This window comes from Nomascus leucogenys, chromosome 22a (genome assembly GCF_006542625.1).
Source record: "Nomascus leucogenys isolate Asia chromosome 22a, Asia_NLE_v1, whole genome shotgun sequence".
Classification (NCBI taxonomy): domain Eukaryota; kingdom Metazoa; phylum Chordata; class Mammalia; order Primates; family Hylobatidae; genus Nomascus; species Nomascus leucogenys.
The window spans coordinates 25006696-25030912 of NC_044402.1; the positions used below are offsets into that span (position 1 = coordinate 25006696).

The 24217-nt window shown below is 37.5% G+C and overlaps 1 protein-coding gene across 2 annotated transcripts in view; it reads left to right on the forward strand.

Moving 5' to 3' along the window:
* CEP128 (centrosomal protein 128) overlaps positions 1 to 24217 on the forward strand; it is a 456203-nt gene that overhangs the window by 339387 nt on the left and 92599 nt on the right. For both annotated transcript variants that reach the window (XM_030803555.1, XM_004091859.2), the window contains one exon: positions 15311 to 15360. In XM_030803555.1, coding sequence (XP_030659415.1) covers positions 15311 to 15360 — 50 coding nt within the window. The remainder of the gene's footprint in view (positions 1 to 15310; positions 15361 to 24217) is intronic.

Below are 24217 nucleotides of genomic sequence, written 5' to 3' on the forward strand. Positions count from 1 at the left end.
ATGATTGTGAGGCCTCCCCAGCCATGTGGAACTGTGAGTTCATTAAACCTCTTTCTTTATAAATTACCCTGTCTCAGGTATGTATTTATTAGCAGTGTGAGAACAGACTAATATACCTTCCTTCCTTTGGGTTATTTGAATAGTCTTTAGAATTACATTTTGATTTATCATGTGTTTTTGAGTAAAACTCTGTGTAAGCTTTCAGTAGTTCCTCTGGGTATTATATACACCTGGCTTATCACAGTCTATGTGCTATCACAATATCATCAAATTGAAACGTAGAAACTTTCTCTGTTTATATTTTTTCACCCTTCCTGTTTATTAATTTTTTTTAATTGTTCTTTAAATTCTGGGACACATGTGAAGAACTTGCAGGATTATTACGTAGGTATACAGGTGCCATGGTGGTTTGCTGCACCCATCAACCCGTCATCTACATTAGTTATTTCTCCTAATGCTATCCTTCCCCTAGTCTCCCCACCCCCTGACAGGCCCCAGTATGTGATGTTCCCCTCTCTGTGTCCATGTGTTCTAATTGTTCAACTCCCACTTATGAGTGAGAACACATGGTGTTTGGTTTTCCATTCCTGTGTCAGTTTGCTGAGAATGATGGTTTCCCGCTTCATCCATGTCCTTGCAAAGACATGAACTCATCCTTTTTATGGCTGCATAGTATTCTATGTGTGTATGTGCCACATTTTCTTTATCTAGTCTATCATTGATGGGCATTTGGGTTGGTTCCAAGTCTTTGCTATTGTGAATAGTGCTGCAATAAACAAATGTGTGCATGTGTCTTAACAGTAGAATGATTTATAATCCTTTGAGTTTATACTCAGTAATGGGATTGCTGGGTCAAATGATATTTTTGGTTCTAGACCCTTGAGGAATTGCCACGCTGTCTTCCACAATGGTTGAACTAATTTACACTCCCACCAACAGTGTAAAAGTGTTCCTATTTCTCCACATCCTCTCCAGGATCTGTTGTTTCCTGACTTTTTAATGACTGCCATTCTAACTGGTGTAAGATGGTATCTTATCGTGGTTTTGATTTGCATTTCTCTAATGACCAGTGATGATGAGCTGTTTTTCATGTGTTTGTTGGCCACATAGATGTCTTCCTTTGAGAAGTGTCTGTTCATATCCTTTGCCCACTTTTTGATGGGGTTGTTTTTTTTCTTGTAAATTTGTTTAAGTTCCTTGTAGATTCTGGATACTAGCACTTTGTCAGATGAAGAGATTGCAAAAATGTTCTCCCATTCTGTAGGTTGCCTGTTCACTCTGATGGTAGTTTCTTGTGCTATGCAGAAGCTCTTTAGTTTAATTAGATCCCATTTGTCAATTTTGGCTTTTGTTGCCATTGCTTTTGGTGTTTTAGTCACGAAGTCTTTGCCCATGCCTATGTCCTGAATGGTATTGCCTAGGTTTTCTTCTAGGGTTTTTATGGTTTTAGGTCTTATGTTTAAGTCTTTAATTCATCTGGAGTTAATTTTTGTATAATGTGTAAGGAAGGGGTCCAGTTTCAGTTTTCTGCCTATGGCTAGCCAGTTACCCCAACACCATTTATTAAATAGGGAATCCTTTCCCCATTGCCTGTTTTTGTCCGGTTTGTCAAAGGTCAGATGGTTGTAGATGTGTGGAGTTATTTCTGAGGCCTCTGTTCTGTTCCATTGGTCTATATATCTGTGTTGGTACCAGCACCATGTTGTTTTGGTTAATGTAGCCTTGTAGTATAGTTTGAAGTCAGGTAGCGTGATGCCTCCCACTTTGTTCTTTTTGCTTAGGATTGTCTTGGCTACATGGGCTATATTTTGGTTCCATATGAAATTTAAAGTAGTTTTTTCTAATTCTGTGAAGACAGTCAATGGTAGCATGATGGGGATAGCATTGAATCTATAAATTTATTTGGGCAGTATGGCCATTTTCACAATATTGATTCTTCCTATTCATGAGCGTGGAATGTTTTTCCATTTGTTTGTGTCGTCTCTTATTTACTTGAGCAGTGGTTTGTAGTTCTACTTGAAGAGGTCCTTCACATCCCTTGTAAGTTGTATTCCTAGATATTTTATTCTCTTTGTAGCAATTGTGAATGAGAGTTCTCTCATGATTTGGCTCTCTGTTTGTCTATTATTGGTGTATAGGAATGCTTGTGATTTTTGCACTTTGATTTTGTATCCTGAAACTTTGCTGAAGTTGCTTATCAACTTAAGGAGATTTGGGGCTGAGATGATGGGGTTTTCTTTTTTTTTTTTTTTTTTTTTTTGAGATGGAGTCTCGCTCTGTCACCCAGGCTGGAGTGCAAGTGCAGTGGTACGATCTGGGCTCACTGCAAGCTCCGCCTCGTGAGTTCACGCCATTCTCCTGCCTCAGCCACCCGAGTAGCAGGGACTACAGGCACCCGCCACCATGCCCGGCTAATTTTTTTGTATTTTCTTTAGTAGAGATGGGGTTTCACCGTGTTAGCCAAGATGGTCTCGATCTCCTGACCTTGTGATCCACTCTCCTCGGCCTCCCAGAGTGCTGGGATTACAGGCATGAGCCACCTCACCCAGCCAACAACAGGGTTTTTTAAATGAACAATCATGTCATCTGCAAACAGAGACAATTTGACTTCCTCTCTTCCTGTTTGAATACCATTTATTTCTGATATTCTCTTGCCTGATTGCCCTGGCCAGAACTTCCAATACTATGTTGAATAGGAGTGGTGTGAGAGGGCATCCTTGTCTTGTGCTGGTTTTCAAAGGGAATGCTTCCATTTTTTGCCCATTCAGTATGATATTGGCTGTGGGTTTGTCATAAATGGTTCTTATTATTTTCAGATACATTCCCTCAATACCTAGTTTATTGAGAGTTTTTAGCATGAAGCACTGTTGAATTTTGTCGAAGGCCTTTTCTGCATGTATTGAGATAATCATGTGGCTTTTGTCATTGGTTCTATTTACATGTTGATTACATTTATTGATTTGTGTATGCTGAACCAGCCTTGCATCCCAGGGATGAAGCCGACTTGATCATTATGGATAAGCTTATTGATGTGCTGCTGGATTCAGTTTGCCAGTATTTTATTTAGGATTTTTGCAATGTTCATCAGGGATATTGGCCTGAAATGTTCTTTTTTTGTTGTGTCTCCACCTGGTTTTCGTATCAGGATGGTGCTGGCCTCATAAAATAAGTTAGGGAGGATTCCCTCTTTTTCTATTGTTTGGAATAGTTCAGAAGGAATGGTACCAGCTCCTCTTTGTACCTCTGGTAGAATTTGGCTGTGAATCCATCTGGTCCTGGGTTTTTTTTGGTTGGTAGGCTATTACTGCCTCAATTTGAGAACTTGTTATTGGCCTATTCAGGGATTCGACTTCTTCCTAGTTTAGTCTTGAGAGGGTGTGTGTGTCCAGGAATTTATCCATTTCTTGTAGATTTTCTAGTTTATTTGTGTAGAGGTGTTTATAGTATTGTCTGATGGTAGTTTGTATTTCTGTGGGATCAGTGGTGATATCCCCTTCATCATTTTTTATTGTGTCTATTTGATTCGTCTCTCTTTTCTACCTTATTAATCTGGATAGTGGTCTATTTTGTTAATATTTTCATAAAACCAGCTCCTTTATTCATTGATTTTTTTGAAGGGTTTTTCGTGTCTCTATCTCCTTCAGTTCTGCTCTGATCTTAGTTATTTCTTGTCTTCTGCTAGCTTTTGAATTTGTTTGCTCTGGCTTCTCTAGTTCTTTTAATTGTGATATTAGGGTGTCAATTTTAGATCTTTCCTGCTTTCTCCTGTGGGTATTTAGTGCTATAAATTTCCCTCTAAACACTGCTTATCTGTGTCCCAGAGATTCTGGTATGTTGTGTCTTTGTTCTCATTGGTTTCAAATAACTTCTTGATTTCAGCCTTAATTTCATTATTTACCCAGTAGTCATTCAGGAGCAAGTTGTTTAGTTTCCATGTAGTTGTACGGTTTTGAGTGAGTTTCTTAATCCTGAGTTGTAATTTGATGGCACTGTGGTTTGAGACACTGTTTGTTATGATTTCCATTATTTTGCATTTGCTGAGGAGTGTTTTACATCCAATTACGTGGTCAGTTTTAGAATAAGTGCGATGTGGTACTAAGAAGAATGTACATTCTGTTGATTTGGGGTGAAGAGTTCTGTAGATGTCTGTAAGTTCTGCTTGGTCCAGAGCTGAGTTCAAGTCCTGAATATCCTTGTTAATTTTCTATCCGTTGATCTGTCTAATATTGACAGTGGGGTGTTAAAGTCTCCCACTATTGTTGTGTGGGAGTCTATATCTCTTTGTAGGTCTCTAAGAATTTGCTTTATGGATCTGGGTGCTCCTATATTGGGTGCATATATAATTAGGATAGTTAGCTCTTGTTGCATTGATTCCCTTACCATTATGTAATGCCCTTCTTTGTCTTTTTTGATCTTTGTTGGTTTAAAGTCTGTTTTATCAGAGACTAGGATTGCAACCCCTGCTTTTTTTTTTTTTCTTTCCATTTGCTTGGTAAATATATCTCCATCCCTTTATTTTGAGCCTACGTGTGTCTTTGTACATGAGATGGGTCTCCTGAATACAGCACACCAATGGGTCTTGACTCTTTATCCAATTTTCCAGTCTGTGTCTTTTAATTGGTACATTTAGGTTTACATTTACATTTAAGGTTAATATTGTTATGTGTGAATTTGATCCTGTCATTATGATGCTAGCTGGTTATTTTGCCTGTTAGTTGATGCAGTTTCTTCTAGTGTCAATGGTCTTTACAATTTGGTATGTTTTTGCAGTAGCTGGTACTGGTTTTTCCTTTCTGTATTTAGTGCTTCCTTCAGGAGCTCTTGCAAGGCTGGCCTGGTGGTGACAGAATCTCTCAGCATTTGTTTGTCTGTAAAGGATTTTATTTCTCCTTCATTTATAAGCTTAGTTTGGCTGGATATGAAATTCTGGGTTGAAAATTATTTTCTTTAAGAATGTTGAATATTGGCCCCCACTTTCTTCTGGTTTGTAGGGTTTCTGCCAAGAGATCCGCTGTTAGTCTTAAATGTTCCCTCCAAGTACTTTTAGGAGCATGTAAGATATTGTTACAATTTTTGCTTCAACCATCAAACATAGTCTAGAAAATTCAAAAGATATCTATTGTATGTATCTGTATTTTTGTTTGTGTTCTTTCTTTTTTTTCTCCTCTTCTAAAATTCCTTCTCTTATCATGTCCCTTCTTTTTAGAGAATTTCTTTTAGTCGTTCTTTAGGATAGGTCTGCTGACACTAAATTATCTTAATTTTTCTTCCTAGCAATGTCTTGCCTTCACCTTTATTCCTAAATGGTATTTTCACTAGATACAGGATTCTGGGTTGTCAGTTTTGTTTTTTAGCATTTTTAAAAAATGTGACTTTTTTAATGGTCTCTGTGGTTTCTAATGAGAATTTCGTTATTATTCTAATTGTTTCCCCCTATAAGTAAAATGTTGTTTCTGTCTGACTGCTTTCAAGACTTGTTCTTTGCCTTTGGTTTTTAGAACTGTATGAAGTATCTTCATGTGGATTTCCTTATATTTATCTTCTTTTGGGTTCACATAGGTTCTTCAATCCAAGAGTTATGTCTCATCAAAATTTGGAAATTTTCAGGTGTGTAAACACATGCTTGCCATTTCAAGATGAATACCCAGTTCTGTGAGGATTCATATGCTTGTTTCAGTACAACACAGATTTACTGTAAGCCATGCTGCAGGTGATCATTCTTGTGTCTCATTACTGCCTACTCACTGGGTATCTTTCTGGACTTGCTCTTTATATGTGAAGCAAATTCCTGAATTCTCATTCTTTTCCACGGTGTGAAGGAGAATTGTAAAATGCTTGTTACCTGAATTTTCAAATTCAGTCCAGAAAAAAATTAAATAAGGTATAATATTAAACTAATTTATTGGCATCTACATTCTGGTATATGACATCATATTGCATGTCAGACAGTTATTAACTAGTTTCTTATAGATGTTGTCATTATTTTAAAAATACTTAGAGAAATAGTATTTGCCAGGCACTGAGGATATAGTGGTAAACGATTCTTACCCTTGGGGGATTACATACAAAACTGTACCTTGAATGTTAGTATCAGCACATGCCTTTTATAGGGATGACTAAACTTTATAGCTTGGTCTACATAATTACACTCCAGCATAGGTGCAGAAGTGGGGATAATTTTAAGCAACTCACTAAGAAACTTTTGAGGAGCTAAACGCAGGTGTGCATGACTCTTTCACTGAGGAAACTAACAATTTTGGAGTCACAGTTTATGACATGTTACATTCAAGTTTTGCCATGAAAGACCTCCTCTTCACTGTTCCTACCTAATCACAGGTTTCTTCACAAGGCTTTCATTGAATGTGGCGTGCCATATACCATGTATAGTACATTTTGATTACCAGATAGAATTGAGGGTAGATGTTATGAACCCTTAAATTTGCTTAGAGTTGAATTTATTACTTAATGAAAGTTCTAAGGTGTGTTAGTTTTCTATTAATGCTATAAAGAATTACCACAAATTTAGTGGCTTAAAATAACATACCTCTGGAGGTCAGGAGTCAAAATGGTTCTCACTGTGCTAAAATCAAAATGTCAGCTGGGCTGCCTTATTCTCTGAAGGCTCTTGAAGGTCTGTTTTCTTGCCTTTTCCAGCTTCTAGAGGTTTCCTTCATCCCTTGGCTCATGCCCCGCTTCCTCTGTATTCAAAATCAGTAAGGACCACTTGAGTCTTTTTCACAGTGTCTTCTGATTACGTTGGACCCACATGGGTAATTAAGGGTAATCTTTATATTAAAGATATCTGATTAACTACCTTAATTCCCACTTTCTTATCCCATTTTCTTCTTCATGGCTACTTCATGAAGTGAGATAACACTCAATGTGTTTTGAAGCTTTGTGGAAGAGGAGACTGAGACAAAGAGGATTTAAGCCATTTGCCCACCTGGAGTTATAGCAAAAATATTTCTAAAATTTAGTAAAAGTCCCATGCTTTTTTTTTAAAAGCTCACTTAATGAAAACATAATGTTTTTATGTAAAAATCTTAACATTAAGTTTTTAAGGAAATGATTTTTTAAGATGCAAACACTTTGGATAGAGCTGAGCTGTAATAATTCATCTTTAAAATGGCCTCAAAGTGGGGAGGGGATGGGGCAACAATTAAACACCATATGTCTGAACTTGGACTTCTTTTAGTAGTTTAAGATTTGTTGACCAATCAAGTTTAAAACTGAAGATTTAAATTTCAGAATTTTTCAAAATTTTCAGTTGTATACCCTTTACTGTCAAAAGTTTTGTATGTATATCATATATACCTTAAAACTATCTCTAATCATTTACTTCCCTGAGAGAATATACTAGGCCAAATTTGGTAGGAAATACTGATATTTATGAGGAATAAGTTGAAATAAAATGTCTCTATTTAAGCCCAGGATATATTTACATTGTGATGTACCAGATATAAATACATGGGTACATACTGTCTGTGTGTGGATTGCCAGAGGAAACAGTTGGTGTTTGACATTGAGCTGTACTCTGTAACTAAGTGCACATCATTGATATATGTCATACCATTATTCCACTTCTGAGGTCTGTTTTACTCTTAGAATGCAAGAATTGCAGAAACTAGAAAAAAAAATTCACTAAAAACTTCAAATTTCGTTTTGATCTAGAGTAGACTCAGGAATCTACAAGGCCTGAGAAGTGTAGATCTGGTTCAGTAGTAGGTACCTCAAGAAACCAGCACAAACTTTTGTAGCTTCTGTAAAGAAGAGGTGATCAAAGAGTAAGTCAAATACCCAGCACTTCTCTGAGCCCCAAAATGTATACCCAGTTGACCTTATGAGTCTAGAACAAGAACAGAGCATAGGATGAGCTTTCTCCCAGCCCAAGTAATTTAAATGAAAGCAAACTTCCCATTATGTGAATGTAATGCAGAGTACATTTGGGGAGAAAAATGATTTTATGCCTGGGTTTCAGCATATGAAACTTATTCTTGAAATAATGTTTACAATGGATCATAAACTTCTCTTGCTCATTTTGGCCAAGGCCGCCCATAGGCCAATTTAGAACAGTGGTGTGTTTCCTACTGAATATGTTCTTACTTTCTCTGCTCATGTTACCAATAGAAATGACAAAAAACTTAATTGTTGACTGAGTCAGAACTTTCATTCTATATCAGGATGTTTGTCAGTGCCAGACTCAAGAATGAGGTGGAATGGGGTAGATTATTATGCTATTTTCTGTAATGTAACAGTTTTGTGGCAAGTGGTTTTAAATCTCTAAGGTTGTCGAAGTGGAAAGTTTCACCAGAAATGAATTAACATCAAAGAAAAACATGAGTACCTGTATTTGGATGTTTTACCACATACCCAAGACAGACAGTGGACTATAAACCTTTCATTTATTGGACCAACTGGGCTCCATCTGTAGACCAGCATGTTGTTTCAGTGTCTGAGACAAACCACAAGGGATAGCCATACTTTTTGAATGTTGTTGTTCATTTTAACCTGTGTGTTTTCTGTGGTAAGGCCGGATGAGAAAACTCTTAACTCATTGTGGTATATCCAGATATGTACCAGTGGGTGGCAGTAGATATGGCAGAGTTCTAAATAATGTAGTTACTTATAATGGATGATGTCTAAAAGCAGTTTACTAATAGGCCTTTTTTGCTTGTTTGTTTTAAATTACAACTGTTTGTTTCACACATTTTCCTGATTTTAGCAGAGATATTTAAGGGTGATTAAAAAAAATAATACTGAGAGCTAATACATATATAATGCTTCTTATATACCAAGCACTATTTTAAATGTTTTACATATATTAACTGAAAGCCCAACACATTTGATTGTTGTTTAGGTATTTGAGCTAATATAGTCATATTGTTATACCTTTATTCTATGTTTCTTTATTAGTTTAATAAAATAGGAAAAACGTTTGCTGGCAAATCTTGTATTAAGCTGAGAAACTAACTATCATTCATTGAAACAGATTTTGTGTTGCTGTTTGATTTTGTGAAATCTTCTGGATGCTGTATATTGAATATATCTTGCTGAAACAACTGCCTTCTCAAGTGTCTAGGTATTTGCTTTCCATCATAGCCATATTTTTGGATGTCATCTCCCAAAACTGAGGAATTTTAACATGGACAGTTGGTAACTGTAGGTCTTCCCACAGATTGTCGATGTTACACAAGTGCTTTAACGAAGTTTTCTTTTGTTCCTGTTTGGAGAGGCATTAGAAAATATACAGGCATTGGAATACTGTGTCATTTCAGTACAAATCTTGAAAGTCATAGCAGGGTAGTCACTTTTCTGTAAAGAAAAAAAAAAAATACTGGACCCTGGTCCAGTTCAAAAGCCCTGGGCTCAGACTGATGCACCATTAACCAGCTATGTGACATTGACAGAGGCATTTGATCTCGGAACTCAGTCCTTCACTGTGTAACCCCAGGACACTAGATTAGATCAGTAGCTTTCAGTGAGGATAATTTGGAGCTTTGCGGCTTCACCATGCCACCACAGGGGTCTACCCAAGGATAGGAAGGAGCTTGGTGGGCTGGCCCCCAGGCCCTCCACTTCTATTTCCTTAAAAGCAGCTCCTTCTCAGCTTTTTAAATTACCTATGTATAATTTACATTAGAAAGTATATATGATTTCCCTTATAAGACAGAATTGTACTTCTTTAGGAAAAAAATAAAGCAACCCTAGGATTAGATTATTTCTGTGTTCTCTTGTCTCTAAAATGTCAGTGATTCCAATAACTAGGTAGCTAAGGAAGAAAAAGAGAAACTGACCCGTTATCTTTGGCATGTAGCTAATGTCTTGGGTATCCGGAATGGAATGGTGGAAGGCTAAGTCCATCATTTATAGGCTTGTAAGGGTGGTAATGTGCTGCTTTATGTGATGAATTTTGTTATATGAAATTATGAATCAAATATATGAATATATGAATATATTAAAATATATGAATCTATTCACAAATAGAAATATAAATTTACTTTTTAATAAAATATTGAATTATTTTGAGAATTTGCATTATCTATTGTGTTTGGTAAATGTCGAGACACATAGAGGAACACTGGACGAGAGCACTGAATTATAGTAAGTTACAAGAGCCAGAGCTAAATGCTTTTCTCTAAACTGCAATCAGTAACTCAACATATTCTGCTGCCAATGTTACTCTGCCCAGTGCTGTTGTTATAAATGTTGCTGTGTCAGAAGCCTCTGTTTCTATAACTTTCTCTCCATTATCAGCTGGGCTGAGTTGTAATATGGATGAGGCATTTTATAGGAATGGTTAAAGAAAAAAATAGTCATTTCTCAGTTTGATCTTCAGTCTTCCTAGGAAGGTTCAAGTTACTAGATGGATGTAATTGCTCATACACACCTGGACATGACTCACCTTTTAAAAATAAACAAACAATCTATCTGCTTCTTGGCTACCAGAAACCAAAATCAACATTAAAAAGTGTCAAACCTCCTTAAACAGCCAGATCACTGGTTGCAAAGACTGCAGAGGAAGAGATATAAAACTATCTTAGTCAAAAACTTGGTCGTGATATATTAACCCTAAGTGTGCCAGAGAAATGTAAAGCAGAAACAAAACAGGACAGCTGGATCATCCAATTCTCATCCATGATGTTCTGCTTTTTTATATGGGTTTTTCTCCCTCTAATGACTTTATGTCACAATGAGTATCAGCTCATTTAAAAAATTGGAACCAATCCAAGGAAAATACACAGGGCTGCTGCCCTTTTTACCAAAGATCTTTCATTAACTAATGTTGATGGAAGCAAATTTCACCACAGCAATCTACATGGTAGTTGAGTTGCTATTTGTATGGAACAGCAAACCAGAGAATAATAAAAGAAAACACGAACATGTCAGTGGTGAGCAAGGGAGCAGAGCAGCCCTTCAGCTCTTTCCATGCTGATAAGAACAAACAACAAGATTGTTCATTATAATGAGAGATACTAATCACACTGTTATCACAGTATTAAGTCACTTCAACTCTCTAGGGGTCTCACCTATATTCTCTCGTGTTTTGTCCGTTTGCATGGAGTGGTGCTTCCCAGCGATGCCCAGTGGCCATATTTCATCAGCACAGGTTAATAACCCTGTTCATCATTCCAAATGCATGTGCTTGAACAATGCACCTGACGAGTGAGCAGTGGCATACAGCAATGGTGTAGGTGGATTGAGCAATTTTGGGGAATAAGTTAAATATCAAAGATAGAAAGGCAGTAGTTAAGGAGAATGTGGATGTAAAATATGGATGGACCAGAGGCAGTGGCTCGCACCTGTAATCTCAGCACTTTTGGGGGCCGAGGCGGGTGGATCATTTGAGGCCAGGAGTTCAAGACCAGCCCATCTAACATGATAAAACCCCGTCTCTACTAAAAATATAAAAAGTAGCCAGGCGTGCTGGCTGGTGCCTGTAATCCCAGCTACTCAGGAGGCTGAGGCAGGAGAATCGCTTGAACCCAGGAGGTGGAGGTTACAGTGAGCTGAGATCGCGCCACTGCACTCCAGTCTGGGCATCGGATGAGACACTGTCTAAAAAAAAAAAAAAAAGTCATGGACACTCTGATTGTTGACATCAGAGAACTTTTAAAGCAGGTCAGAGGAATACGACAAGTGTGTATTTTATTTTTAAATCAGTATGAAGAAGGGTGCAATTAAGTATTGAGAGGTACAAATGAGAGCATGATTAGACAGAGCAGGATGATAGGAGAGCAAAGCTCTAGAAGTGGCCTTGTACTAACTAGGTGATCTCAGCCAAACCATTTGCATTTCTTTGAGTCTCATGTCTTCATATATTTGTTGTAGGATGAAACATTTTAAGGTGGACTAGAAAGTTCTTCTCAACTCTTAAGTTCTCTAGGTTTCTGAATAGAGATAAGAAGGTTCAATACAACCACATCCCTAGAGACTTTAAAAAATGGCAGTAATCCAACAAAAGCTAATTTAAGAAAGAATAGAAGAAGAATTATGTATTGGAAGTCCAGGAGGTTTGTGGGCTTCAGTCAAGGGTGGATGTAGTCCTCAAGCAATTCTCTCTTTCTTGGCTCTCATTTCTTCTTTGCCAGCCTCATTGCTTAATAAGTTTCTTCAACATAGTAGAAAATACAGACTTCGAAACACCAGGCTAATATAAACTGTGGCTTCAGAAGGAGAAAATTTATCTCCTGGCATCCACATTAATCCTCTAAAAGGACACCTCTGGTGTTGCTTAGCTCATATGCTCAGGGGGATAAGATGCTCTGACTTGCTAGTCTGGGCCATGACCTGCTTTTGCAGCAGGAAAGGTTAGTTAGGCCTCTTGACCAAAAGTTTCATGGAAATTATGTGGAAAAGAGGAACAGGAGTTCTCAAAGGGAAGATATGTGGCACAAAGGAAAAAAAATAAAAACCAAACAGGTGTCTTCTTATACCCTTTATACAAGGTGGTCAGTCAGGGAGAATACTTATTTAAAATTTAAAATTCTAGGAATTCTTTGGTTATTTTTATTCAGCCATCCCAAGTCAAGCATTGTCATTGGCATCAGATTTGTTGGAAGAGTAGTATGACCTGTATGTATTTGGAGAAAACTGATAATATAATTTTTAAGTTCCTATAATTTTATGAAGTTCTGTGAGTAGACTGGACTTCTTTCCATCTATATTTTATCAGACAAGTGAGTTGTGTTTGGCTGCATAAAAGATCTGACACTCATTACCGATCCAGTAAGTTTTATCTAAGGTGTTTGGAGTTGCCATACTAAGTTGACTCTGGAGGAACAAGATTAGTTTTCTTTTGTGGTTGATGAACACCACTATATAATTACTCCAGTTACACTGCACCATTAAACAATGTAATTGATTACAAAGGGCCCAGCTCTGAGAACCTCCTAATATCCAGAAGTAATGGAGCTAAGTAGCCACATCCTCATAGGAACACAGCAGTGATCTTATATCTCACAAATATTGAAGAGAATTGGGGTAAGGACACAGTTTACTGAAACCAGATGGTGTAGAAATCTTTTGTTTTGGCCTGTCTCATGTCCATCCTTCCTTCTCTAACCCTAATTTTGCATTTGGAAACTATTCTTTCTATTCTTAGTCCAATCCTTTTGGGATTATCAATGAAAGTACTCCATACTTTCCCCTAGCCAAGCAGTAGGCAAGAGATCTAAGCCAGGCTCAGTAGCTGTTCTCTTTATAAAGTTTCATCTTGAGTGGAATGACATAAAGTTTAGAGGAACTCAGAAGAAAATGCTCATTAGCTCCTGCTACCTACATCTCGACCCATCCAGACCTGCTCTAGTTGTTATTCCCTTCAGATTTGGGATCCTCTTTTCCAGTGCATCTATTAGTTACCTCTATATCCTTCTAATAAGTTCTAAATACATGTTATTCAAATAGCATTTCGTTGCGATCAGTTGGCAAATCCCGGGTACCAAACCACTCCAAAATTCCATTTATTTAGCTCCTGGTTCTGTGAATTGGAGTTGACACTGGACTCAGCTGGGTAGTTTGTCTGGTCTAGTTGACATCAGTTGACTGCAGTTGACATCTGTAGTCATCCTCAGATCAACTGGGCAACTCTGCTTCTGGGCATTTGCTGGCTGGCAGCTGGGGCAACCTGCAGGGTGACAGAGGTGGGAAGAGTCCTAGACCATGTGTCTGTTGTCATCTAGCAGGTTGGCCTGGGCCTATTCAGATGTCAGTGACAGGGTTCCAAGTGAAAAAGTGGAAATGTGTGAGGCCTCTTAAAGCCTCAGTCCAGACTGAAACAGAGTTACTTCAGCTATATTCTATTCACCAAATCCAGTCAGGAAGCCAGCCCAGATGCAAGAAGTGAAGCAGATGTGTATGGCCTCTTGATGGAAGTAGCTACAATGCCGCAATGCAAATGAGTGAGGATTCAAGAAGAGGAATGATTGAGGGCACTTAAACAATCTTCCATACACCAAGTTGGTTTCTGTATCTTATAGCTAAAGAACCTGATATGCCAATCAAAACCGCTTTAAAAATACACCCCAAAACACTCGCCTGCTCTTTTTACTTTTTTGACGTATCTGATTAAGGGAGGTTTTGGGAGCCAAAGTCAGTTCCTCTACAGCATACAGAATAGAAACAATCTCTTATCCTTAATCCCAGCATGTTGTGTCTTCAGGAGATTGCTTACCACTCATTTGTAACCCTCTTAGCTGTGCAGCCTCAAAGGGTCATCACCATCAGTTCTGTCATTGGCCAGGTCTCCTGAAATTTTGGTGTATTGCCTGCCCAGTTACAACACACCAGCATGACTTTGTCACTCTACTATATGACTGTTTCCTGCTATATCTAATATAGCACTTGCTAAAACATTTGAGTTTGCCTTTCTGGGATACATATTAGACTTCTGTAACATATTTTCCTTTTATGTAACATAGTCTCTTGGTAAGCTGTATCAGTGAGAGAGTAAGGCAAATACTCATATTAATATACACTGCTGTAGGGGTTTCTTGCCAGTTTTCATCCAAGTTCTGACTCAGCCTCCTCTTTAGGTTTGTGAGATATAATCAGATCATAGCACAGGGTGGTATAGCTGCAGGCAGAAAATATGTTTTCTTAATAGCAAGTTCATAAGTTAATGTAGGGCACTGAGACACCATGGCTGTATACATGCATTAAGACAGAGCTCTCTTCAGTTGACGACCTTCCCTTCCAACCACTAATTTCTCTGGGATGGTGCCAAACTCTTAGTCAAATGTAGCTTCAATGCATCCCACCCTCTCTGTGTGAAATGATAATTAATAAGACTTTATGGATGAGGTGGTGTTCCACTTCCGTTAATGACACCTATTATTCCAGGGTGTTTTAATTTGGTTATAAAAATTGACTGTAGGGGCGGGACTTGGCTTGGGAGCTTATTTTAAGGGCAAGTGGTTTTTTTTTTATTTTTCTTTCAAAAGAAAAAGGCTTTTCTTTTTTTCTAAAGGAAATTTTGTGTTGCATTGAGTTACATAAGCATGAGACCAAATTCCTAAAATATTGGTATGATTACAGATTTTTAATTGATTTGATATCATCTTTGGTATGTCAGGTAAAGCTGAGAGATGTCCCAGGGCTTCTCAACTAGCTTAGAGTTGGCAGGCTCCAGTGCTCTGCCATGTCCTCAGTTGGGATCAGAGGGTGTTTCTTTTACATTGCTTCTTACACTTAAACATTAAATTCTCTTCTCAGGCAACAGTTTATACAAGCTACTGGCTGAATTGCATTTGATGATAAGAGGCAACTCATTTTTACATTGTATTTTGATGGGTATTTTACTTTCTTATTACAGATCTACTCGAAGAGACCCAAAGAAAAGATGAAGAAATGGGATCTTTGCAGGTAAATTCTTAAATAGGGCAAGAATCCTTGGTATGAAAACATTTGCTTTTTGCTCTTTTATCCTTTATTATTGTCACATTCACACTGGTATAGCAAGGGTAACAAGGACAATGTCAGAACTATAAAGTTGGAATTTGCTTCCTTTAGAAGTCTCTGAGAGCACTGATCTAAAGCAGGAAGCCAAATCAGCCTCTATGCTACTTTTGATAGGAAATTTTATTCCTTGGTATAACATGATAGGAACTGCAGCATTAGGAAATGAAGGCAGTATCCTTTCATAGTCACTTCCCTCAAAACAGGACTGATGAATGAGGATGAATTCATGGAATCTACATTTTCAAGTGAAAGTCAAAAGTATTCTGACCCCATGGGTGTCATCTACCAGTGACCAACCAATTAACACATAAATAGAGCTTAAGATTGCCTTGTACAGGCTCTCAATTCACTATAGGTTTATTCACATTTCTTGGGCTGGAAAATTGTGTTAGAAAGATTCCACTCGAATTTTAGTTGACACTTCCGTGATATGAGCAATGGATGTGAAGTTGGCATCTGACAGAAGTTCTCTCTTCTTTTCACATTGGGCTAACTTACAAATGGGTAACTCAAGTGTCTGTCTTTATTAGGGGAAACATAATCAGTTATATTCCCATGACAGAACCAATTCACTTAATGTCACACTGGGGACTAAGAACAGTAAATACTTTGGACATTTAGAGTTCTTCATGGGCCTGGAGCTACAAGGCAAGACTGGAGAGTGATGTCATGAGCTGATTAGAGTGCTTTAAGGGTAAAGATGTTTGCTTTTGGCAAATGAAAGATAGGCCACGTAAAGTCCAAAGAGCAAGGGAAGTGTGCTGTGATTGGGGATTCTTCTACTTGATGGTATATCCATTAAGAGAAAATTGTATAATTGATCTGAAAATGCAGAGGAAGCATAGTTTATACATCCAATTAAAGTGGTACATGTTAGCTGCAGTTTTGTACAGATTAGATATTTTAACATCTTGTACTATATTCAGGTATAAAAAAAAAAAAGAGCATTGGTTAGTCCAGTCTGGGGCTAGGAAGAATCTCAAGTGTATACTTGACCTGCCTATCTCTGTGAAACTAATATCAGCAATGCTTGTTGTTATAAAAAGCATAGCTCTTTGTACACTAAATGTGTATATTGAGAAAGTCTTTTTTAGGCATTGTGGTTATGTGTTTTGTTTACCCAGAATAACATATATAAACATACTTATTGAGTATATATCTGGCCTTTTGAAATGGCAGCACAAGTAGTTTTTTCTTTCACAGTACAAATGTTGGAACTAGTAATCTCATTAAATTTAATAGCCTATGTTGCTTCTCAAATGTTTATTAAATACTGGCAGCATTTTCTACTGAAATGTCCATCCAGTACAATAGAATGCACCAGCCAACTAGCTACAGACATTTATAGTTGGAGAACGTGTAATATGATGTCCCAGAGCAGAAGAGTTAAATGTTGACACTTTGTAATGGTAACTAGTGCCTGATATTAACACTCTTATTATGAATAAAGAAGGAACTCTCGGAATGCACAAGAGTACAGAAGCATATCACAGAAAGCCTTTAATGTTAAAGGCTAGAGGAAAATCCTTGGAAAAGTGCCTATATTCCTGAGTTTCTATATTCACATATGATTATCAGAGGTGATAGTTTGAAGAATACTATTCAAGTATATAGGCTGAAATCCTACAATGACACAATAGTACCTGGCTGTGTTTCTGATTCCCTGGGTAACCTTGGATAACTCAATTAACTTTGCTGTGCCTATTTTCTCATCTGTAGTGGAAAATCGTAAAACTGTCTTCCAGAAGTTTTTAGTGTGGATTAGATGATCTCAGAGGGAGAGCTAAATATTTAATTCCAATTTACAATGTTAGCACATCCTCATGTATCCAAATTGGAGTCAATTTTATTTACTCATTATCATCTTATAATTATATGTAACAGACATTCTGCATTTTATGTTATTCTCCTTAGGGGTAGGGGGTGTTTTGTTTAGCTCTAAACCCTTTCTCATTTCCTGTAAATGAGGTACTCCATTTACTCATTGAACAAACACTTATCAAGCACCAATTCTGTGCACACCACTGTACTAGGTGCTAGGGATACAAAGGCAAGCTGTGTGTACTAGATGGCTTCTTGCCCTCTATATTATAATTAGTGAAGACTATAAAAATCAGTGTTTATAATAAAATACTCAAAAATCATATTAAAGGAAAAGTATAAGTGACTGTGGGAACATATAAGAACATCTGTCCTTGTTTGTCATAGGTAAGGGTAGGTTGGCAGAACTGACAGGGAATTAAGTACAATTGAGGTAGGTTAAACTGGAGTGGGGTGGCAATCCAAGTAGGCTTCCCAGAGAAAGCCAATGTCGGAATGATAACTAGGAGTTGGCTAGGCAAGTTTACAGTGAAGATAAAAGTTTTCGGCAGTGGAAAGGATAGGGGAAGGCCTAGGATAAAAGAGCACAGTTTCATGTTTAAGGAACTGAAAGTTCAGTATGTTGGAATGTAGCATCTGAGAGAGGGGCAGCAAAATGAGAATTTTTTAAGTAAACAGAGGTCTAAAGGACCTCGTGGAGGAGTTTGGACTTCACCTTCGGTATATGAGAAATTGGAAAAGAGTTTGAAATAAGAGAACAATATAGTAAATCTGCATTTTAAACAGATACCTGGCTGTAACGTGAAAAATAATTAGAGGCAGGCAAGATTGAAACCAGGGAGACCAATTAAGCAGACATTTGTCAGACTCTCTCGGTAAGAGATGATGGTGACCTGGATTGGGTGGCAGCAGAGAGCATGAAGAGGAGTGGGTGACTTCTTAATATGTTTTAGAATATAAAGTCCATGGAACTTTGAGATTGGTTGTTAGGAAGTAAAAAGGAAGGAGTTAAGTAAGAATGATTCTTGGGTTTCTCGATTCGGCAACTTCACAGATAGTTGTGCTCTTCAGTGATATAGGAGGAAGTTGATCAGTTCAATTTTTGGTATTTTGAAATGTCCAGGTGGTAATGTTAAGGGAGGTTCATTTGAGTCTGGAGCTCAGAAGGTGTTTGATCTGAACATGCAGAATTTGATGCCATCATGTCTGTCGTCCATAACATAAGAATGATACTAAAAGTCATATAGCAAATGTGAATTCCCAGGGGAAGTATTTAGAATGAGGAGAAATGAAATCCTAGGCCAGAACCCTAGGAAACACCAACATTTAAACAACAGGCTAAGGATGAAAATCTTGCAAAGGAATCTAAGACATAAAGGAAATAATTTCAGGAACATGTAGTGTTATGAAGTTTAGCAAAAGAATATTTCAAGGGGAAGATCATCAACAGAACTGAATAAGTATTTGTTAAATTCTTGGATCCATTTAGCTATGGGGTTTAGGTTTCAAAACAAAAATTTACCTTTCAACGAACTGTAATTTCCTGTCATACTTGTCAGTCAACTCTCATGTCTTTCACTTTTCTGGATGTCCACTACTTAGCACAGTGCCTCATCTTAGTGGGTACTCAGTAATTTTTTGTTTACTAAATAAACAAATGAATGCCACCCTACTGGTCTCTTATTTATATAGCCCCTATTCCTGGGTCTCCTCGAGATCCACCCATTAAAAAACAACACCAATCCCTGTCCTGTCCTAGAGTTCATTTTTTGTTTAAATTTTTTGGGGAGAGACATCCAAATTCTGCCATTCCTGTATAGACACAGACACACACACACACATACACACACACACACACACACACACACACGCAGGAGTAATTTCACATGAGTGGTAGTAAGCAGTGGAAAAGGATAAAACGGCAGGGGGAGTGGAGCCGCAGGGAGGAGAGCGTTTTCAATCTTAAGAGGAATCACAAACAATGGAGACAAACATATTTGACAGTGATTTTTACAATACAGCTTGTAATTACCAAAATTCTTCATTGGAGCTTAACATTGTCTGGCTTATTTTTGTGTGTGTGTGTGACATTCATTTGCAGTTACATTGTGTGCTGCTCCTCTTAAAGTATTGTCTTTGACTATAAATGTGTAGTGCAGTATCAGAGTTTTATTTGCATATGAGTTTGAGATACATTGAAACAAGCAAATCCCTTTTTTATTCCTCTCAAGATCAGCCGAAGCTTTAAAATAGACACACAAGGTAATCCATTTTTCCTTCAATTTAGTTGAATTGTATTCAGTGACTTGACACCTTGCTGTTGATGGCTAATAGTGGTAGGTGTTGCTGCTGTTTAGTGTTTTTAGTTTTTTAAATACCAGTCTACCTGGTTCGCCCTTCCTCATGTTGCTTTCTGAATCCTAAAATGCAGCACACACCAAGAGTTAGTATCATGCTTAGTTATGAAAGCTTCACAGTGTTACCTATGACAGTCACTGAACAGAGTATCTGCAAAACTCATGTGCCCTTACTCATGTGATAACTTACTGGTCATCTCCCTTTTCATTTTATTTGAAATGAGTCATGCGGTAACTTCCAGTCATCTCTCTTCATTTTATTTGAAATGAGTGAAAACTAGATGATTATGAACATAATTTTTACTATTCATTTTCCTTTCATACTAAGCCATTGGTAGGTTACTTTGTGTCAGCACAATATATAGATATTGTAAATTAAGGATAATAATAATACTGATTTCATAGGACTCTTGAGAGAATTAGCTACCATAAGAAATGTGAAAACTTTGGTGCCTGACAGGTCGCAATAAATACTAATTCTACACAGTGACTGTTTACACCTACTGTGTGTCAGACATGATGCTGCCTGCTTAGGGATGAAGCAATAAACAAGTCAGAGAAGGTCTCTGCCCCCACAGGGCTCCTCCTTCCCTCTTCCGCCACCTTCTACCCTCGCCCTTTCTCTTACCTTCCCCCCTGCCATGGTCAACTCTGAAATTTAAATTCATATTTTCATCAGATTATGCTGAAGGAAGTAGTATTATGTCTTCGGCCAGCTGCTAAATATAATGAAAAACTGAAAAAAACGTCATGATGTGGCAATAATTAAATTGGTTATTGGGCTACATATGAATATCAATCTCATTATTTTAGGAGGAGAAAGGAAACATTTTAGTTGTAGGACCTGTAATCTAAATGTTGTCACAAGTATTTTTGGATACATTATTTGGTATTATTAGAAATTTTATTGGAAATGAACTGACTCCTTTACTTAATTTCTAACGATGGGTTTACAGATTTTGTATATATACATGTATATGAATGTTTCATATAATATATAATACATTTTAATTACAGATTTATATATAATATTGTATTATATAAATCTATAATAAAATATATAAAAATATGTACAATCTTGAATATATATTTAAGTGACTGATTTTTCTGAGACATTCCAGAAGCTCTGCCTGAAGGATATTAAATATCATTAGTGCCATGCTGTTTTTCAGAAGACCCATAATCATTTTTAATTTCTCTATCAGTTGGCTTTGAAAAATAGTCTGGAATCTCCCACTCGAAGGGTTCGATTTTCTTTTTAGTACTGTTTTAGGGGTGGAGGGACAGGTGTTAGATTTTGTTTTTGTCACCTCAATAGTGCTTAGGCAAAAATATTTGAAATGAGCAGTAAGGAGAAGATAATCTTTTCCCCAGCTATTATTTATTTCAGCTACTTATGGAGTAGCCTATGGCAACACAGTGTTTCGAGGAAAACAATAGAATATACCTTCTTGGTTCTTTTGGAACAAGCCTAATAAATATTAATATTAGGGTATTATAAAGAATGCCAGTGTAGAGTTGTCAGGCACAACAGTTGGAGATAAACTGGGCAGGAAAAGCCACCAAAGAATGCGACTGTCATTAGCAAATAAATTACCCTCCCAGAAGCTGGCAAGATAGTACATGAACCTCTCAGTACCCAGTAGATGGCTAATCCTCTTGGTAAGGAAACCATGTGAGAAACTGGGCTATTGATCGACCAGCTGGATAATTTCTGTGGTTTTGCTGTCAGTCTTTTCTGCCAGACTGTAGAATGCCCATAACCAGTACTTTTAGAGATTGCAGGTGGAAATGCAGGGTGGGGCAGCTGCGAGTCCCTTTTAGAGTTCCCTCGGAATTGCTTTAGAAGGATGAGGGTGACAGGGAATGCTCTGCTCTCTCACTGTATCTCAGAAAGAACTGAAGCAATTCATTTCCCCAGAAATTTCCATTTTCTTGGGAGATACTAAAGTACATATTTAGAAATCTCAGTTTGAATAAATTGATAAATTAGGATTAACTGTTCAAGGTTTCATTAAACTAGAAAGTAATACAGTCCCTACTCATCCCTAAGATGACTCGTGAGAGTTATAACAGAACTTTTATTATTCTGGAAACCAAAATGTAATGCATACCCACGTATTCTTCTCAAGGTGCATTCCTCAAAGCTTAGGCAAATAACTACATATCTCTGTCTTCTTCTGAAATGTAATTTAAAAATAATTGTTCTAAGCAATGGCATAAACAAAACAAAATACAGTGTTGTGGGGGATGGAAGGTTGGGCCACCCTTTGCCACTTTCAGGCAGAGGTGACTTAACAGCTTAAAATCTCTATTTTCTCAAAAGGTGAACAGGCTTACCAACCTTAAATTTGGTACAAAGTTCCACCAGAAGGAACGAATTAGCAGTCTGCCTTGGGGTCAAACAGGGTCTCAGCCAATTAGGTTTACACCCTTCAATTTACTGCATCAAGAGACCTCATGAGAGCAGGGACCCACCCTCAGTAAAAAGGATTCCACTGAAATTTTAGTGATCATTAAACCTTGTCACTCTGTTTTACCTGTAATTTGCAACTTAATATTAATCCCAAATTTATGACAGTATAAAACTTGAAAATAGAATACCTTACGAAAGACGTATTCTTGTGTCTGAATATATCGAAGTTGATTGACTAGGTCATTTTCCTTTGAGAATAAAAGAAATATAAAAACGTGCCTGGCTCTGTTTATCCAATGGGATGAAAAGCACAAGTCTTCAGGACTCAGCAGTCTCCTTGAATCAAGCTTCTAAAAAAGCTTCTTAAAAAACACACATCATTTGGAAACATTGTTAAAATGCAAAATCAAAGCATAGTCTTTGAGCTCAAAAGCCCAAATATTTCTCTGTGACAGAAAGTTTATTTAAAAAGCTAGTAGTAAAAAAGGCTGGCGAGGTGGCTCATGCCTGTAATCCCAGCACTTTGAGAGGCCTAGGTGGGTGGATCACCTGAGGTCAGTAGTTTGAGACCAGCCTGACCAACATGGTGAAACCCCGTCTCTACTAAAAAAAAAAAAAAAAAAAAATACAAAAAATTAGTCGAGCGTGGTAGCCCACACCTGTAATCCCAGCTACTCAGGAGGCTGAGCCAGGAGAATCACTTGAACCTAAGAGGCGGAGGTTGCAGTGAGCCAAGAACGCACTATTGCACTCCAGCCTGGCCAACACAGCAAGACTCCGTCAAAAAAAAAAAAAAAAAAAAAAGTGACCTGGGTGTGTTTTGCAGAATTGGTAAATTCCTCCCACCAGGGGGAAGATTATTTGACTCATCTTCGTACACTATCCCCTTTACAGTTGACTTTGGGAAAAGCAACGCTTCCAGAAAACATACCTTGGTTCAACTGTTAAGAGTGAGCTCTGGGCTCCATGGGCATTGGGGTTTAATGTAGATAGCAGTGTATGTTTTCTTGTGTTTTGTTTTTTTTTGTTTGGTTTTTTCAAATCTCAACACATTATGATGTTTCAGTCTTAAGTTTATCTGGGAGTTTTTGCCAGTCTCGAGTCAGTGGGCACCCTGTAATTTGGGGCAATCTCATTTGTGTTGCAGAACATGAGTGATCACTTCAAGATCATTCCCCATAATGTTTTACAGTACATTTCTTATACCTCTCACAGCACATCCCTAGACAGACCTCACACTTTGGGCAAATATCCATGTTAATCCATTTTATTGTCTATCTCTGGATAACAATGACCATTGTGAAAAGCAATATTCTAAGTAATGACTATAGCGTGCAACAGATTTGGAAATAAATGCTCAGCAATAATACCTTTCTGGTTGAAACACATTTCCATTGACTCATGAAACAAATCTCAGAGATCCTAAGTAGTAATAATACATGATTAAAAGAAACTGTAGTTCTCACTTCTAAGGCCATCTCCCCACCCAATCTCTAGCTGATTTTCCAGAATATGCAGAAACACTGCAGAGGATTTCCCCAGTCTGGGATCTTGAAAACTCACTTATTTTATGCTTCCGTCCACTAACAAATACTTATTTAGCACTTGTTAACTCCCATCAGGATTGTGCTAAATCAGCCCAAAGGGTGATGGTCTGTGTGTCAGAGGAGAGGGAAAAAGTCACACATGAAACCAAGCAATTCTTTGTGTCATACACTATGGTAAAACTGCTAAATCTATGTAAATTATTACTCGCAACAATCCTCCAAGGTACATAACTACTATTCTAATTGTATGGATAATGTCGCTGAGACTCATACTTCCTCAGCCGGTGAGAGAACTAGTACTTGTTTTTGAACTTTCTTGGCTTCTATACTACTATACTTAACTCGAGAGCAATGAAAAACAGAATCTCTTCACCTTTCTTTTTTTTGTTCTGATTTGTTTAGGATCCTGGCCTCTTTTTCTTTCAATTTCTTCAATTTTTTTTCCTTCTTCGTCAATTTCAGTTTTCAACTAAGTTCAAAATATTCTGGCAAAAAAATTAAAGGCAACATTAGAACATTTCCATAAATTTTAAATTGTGCTAACAGTCATAAAACTAAAATGAGCTGGAAAAATGACTAATAAGCATCTTCTCTTATACTTTTTACTTTTATTATAATCA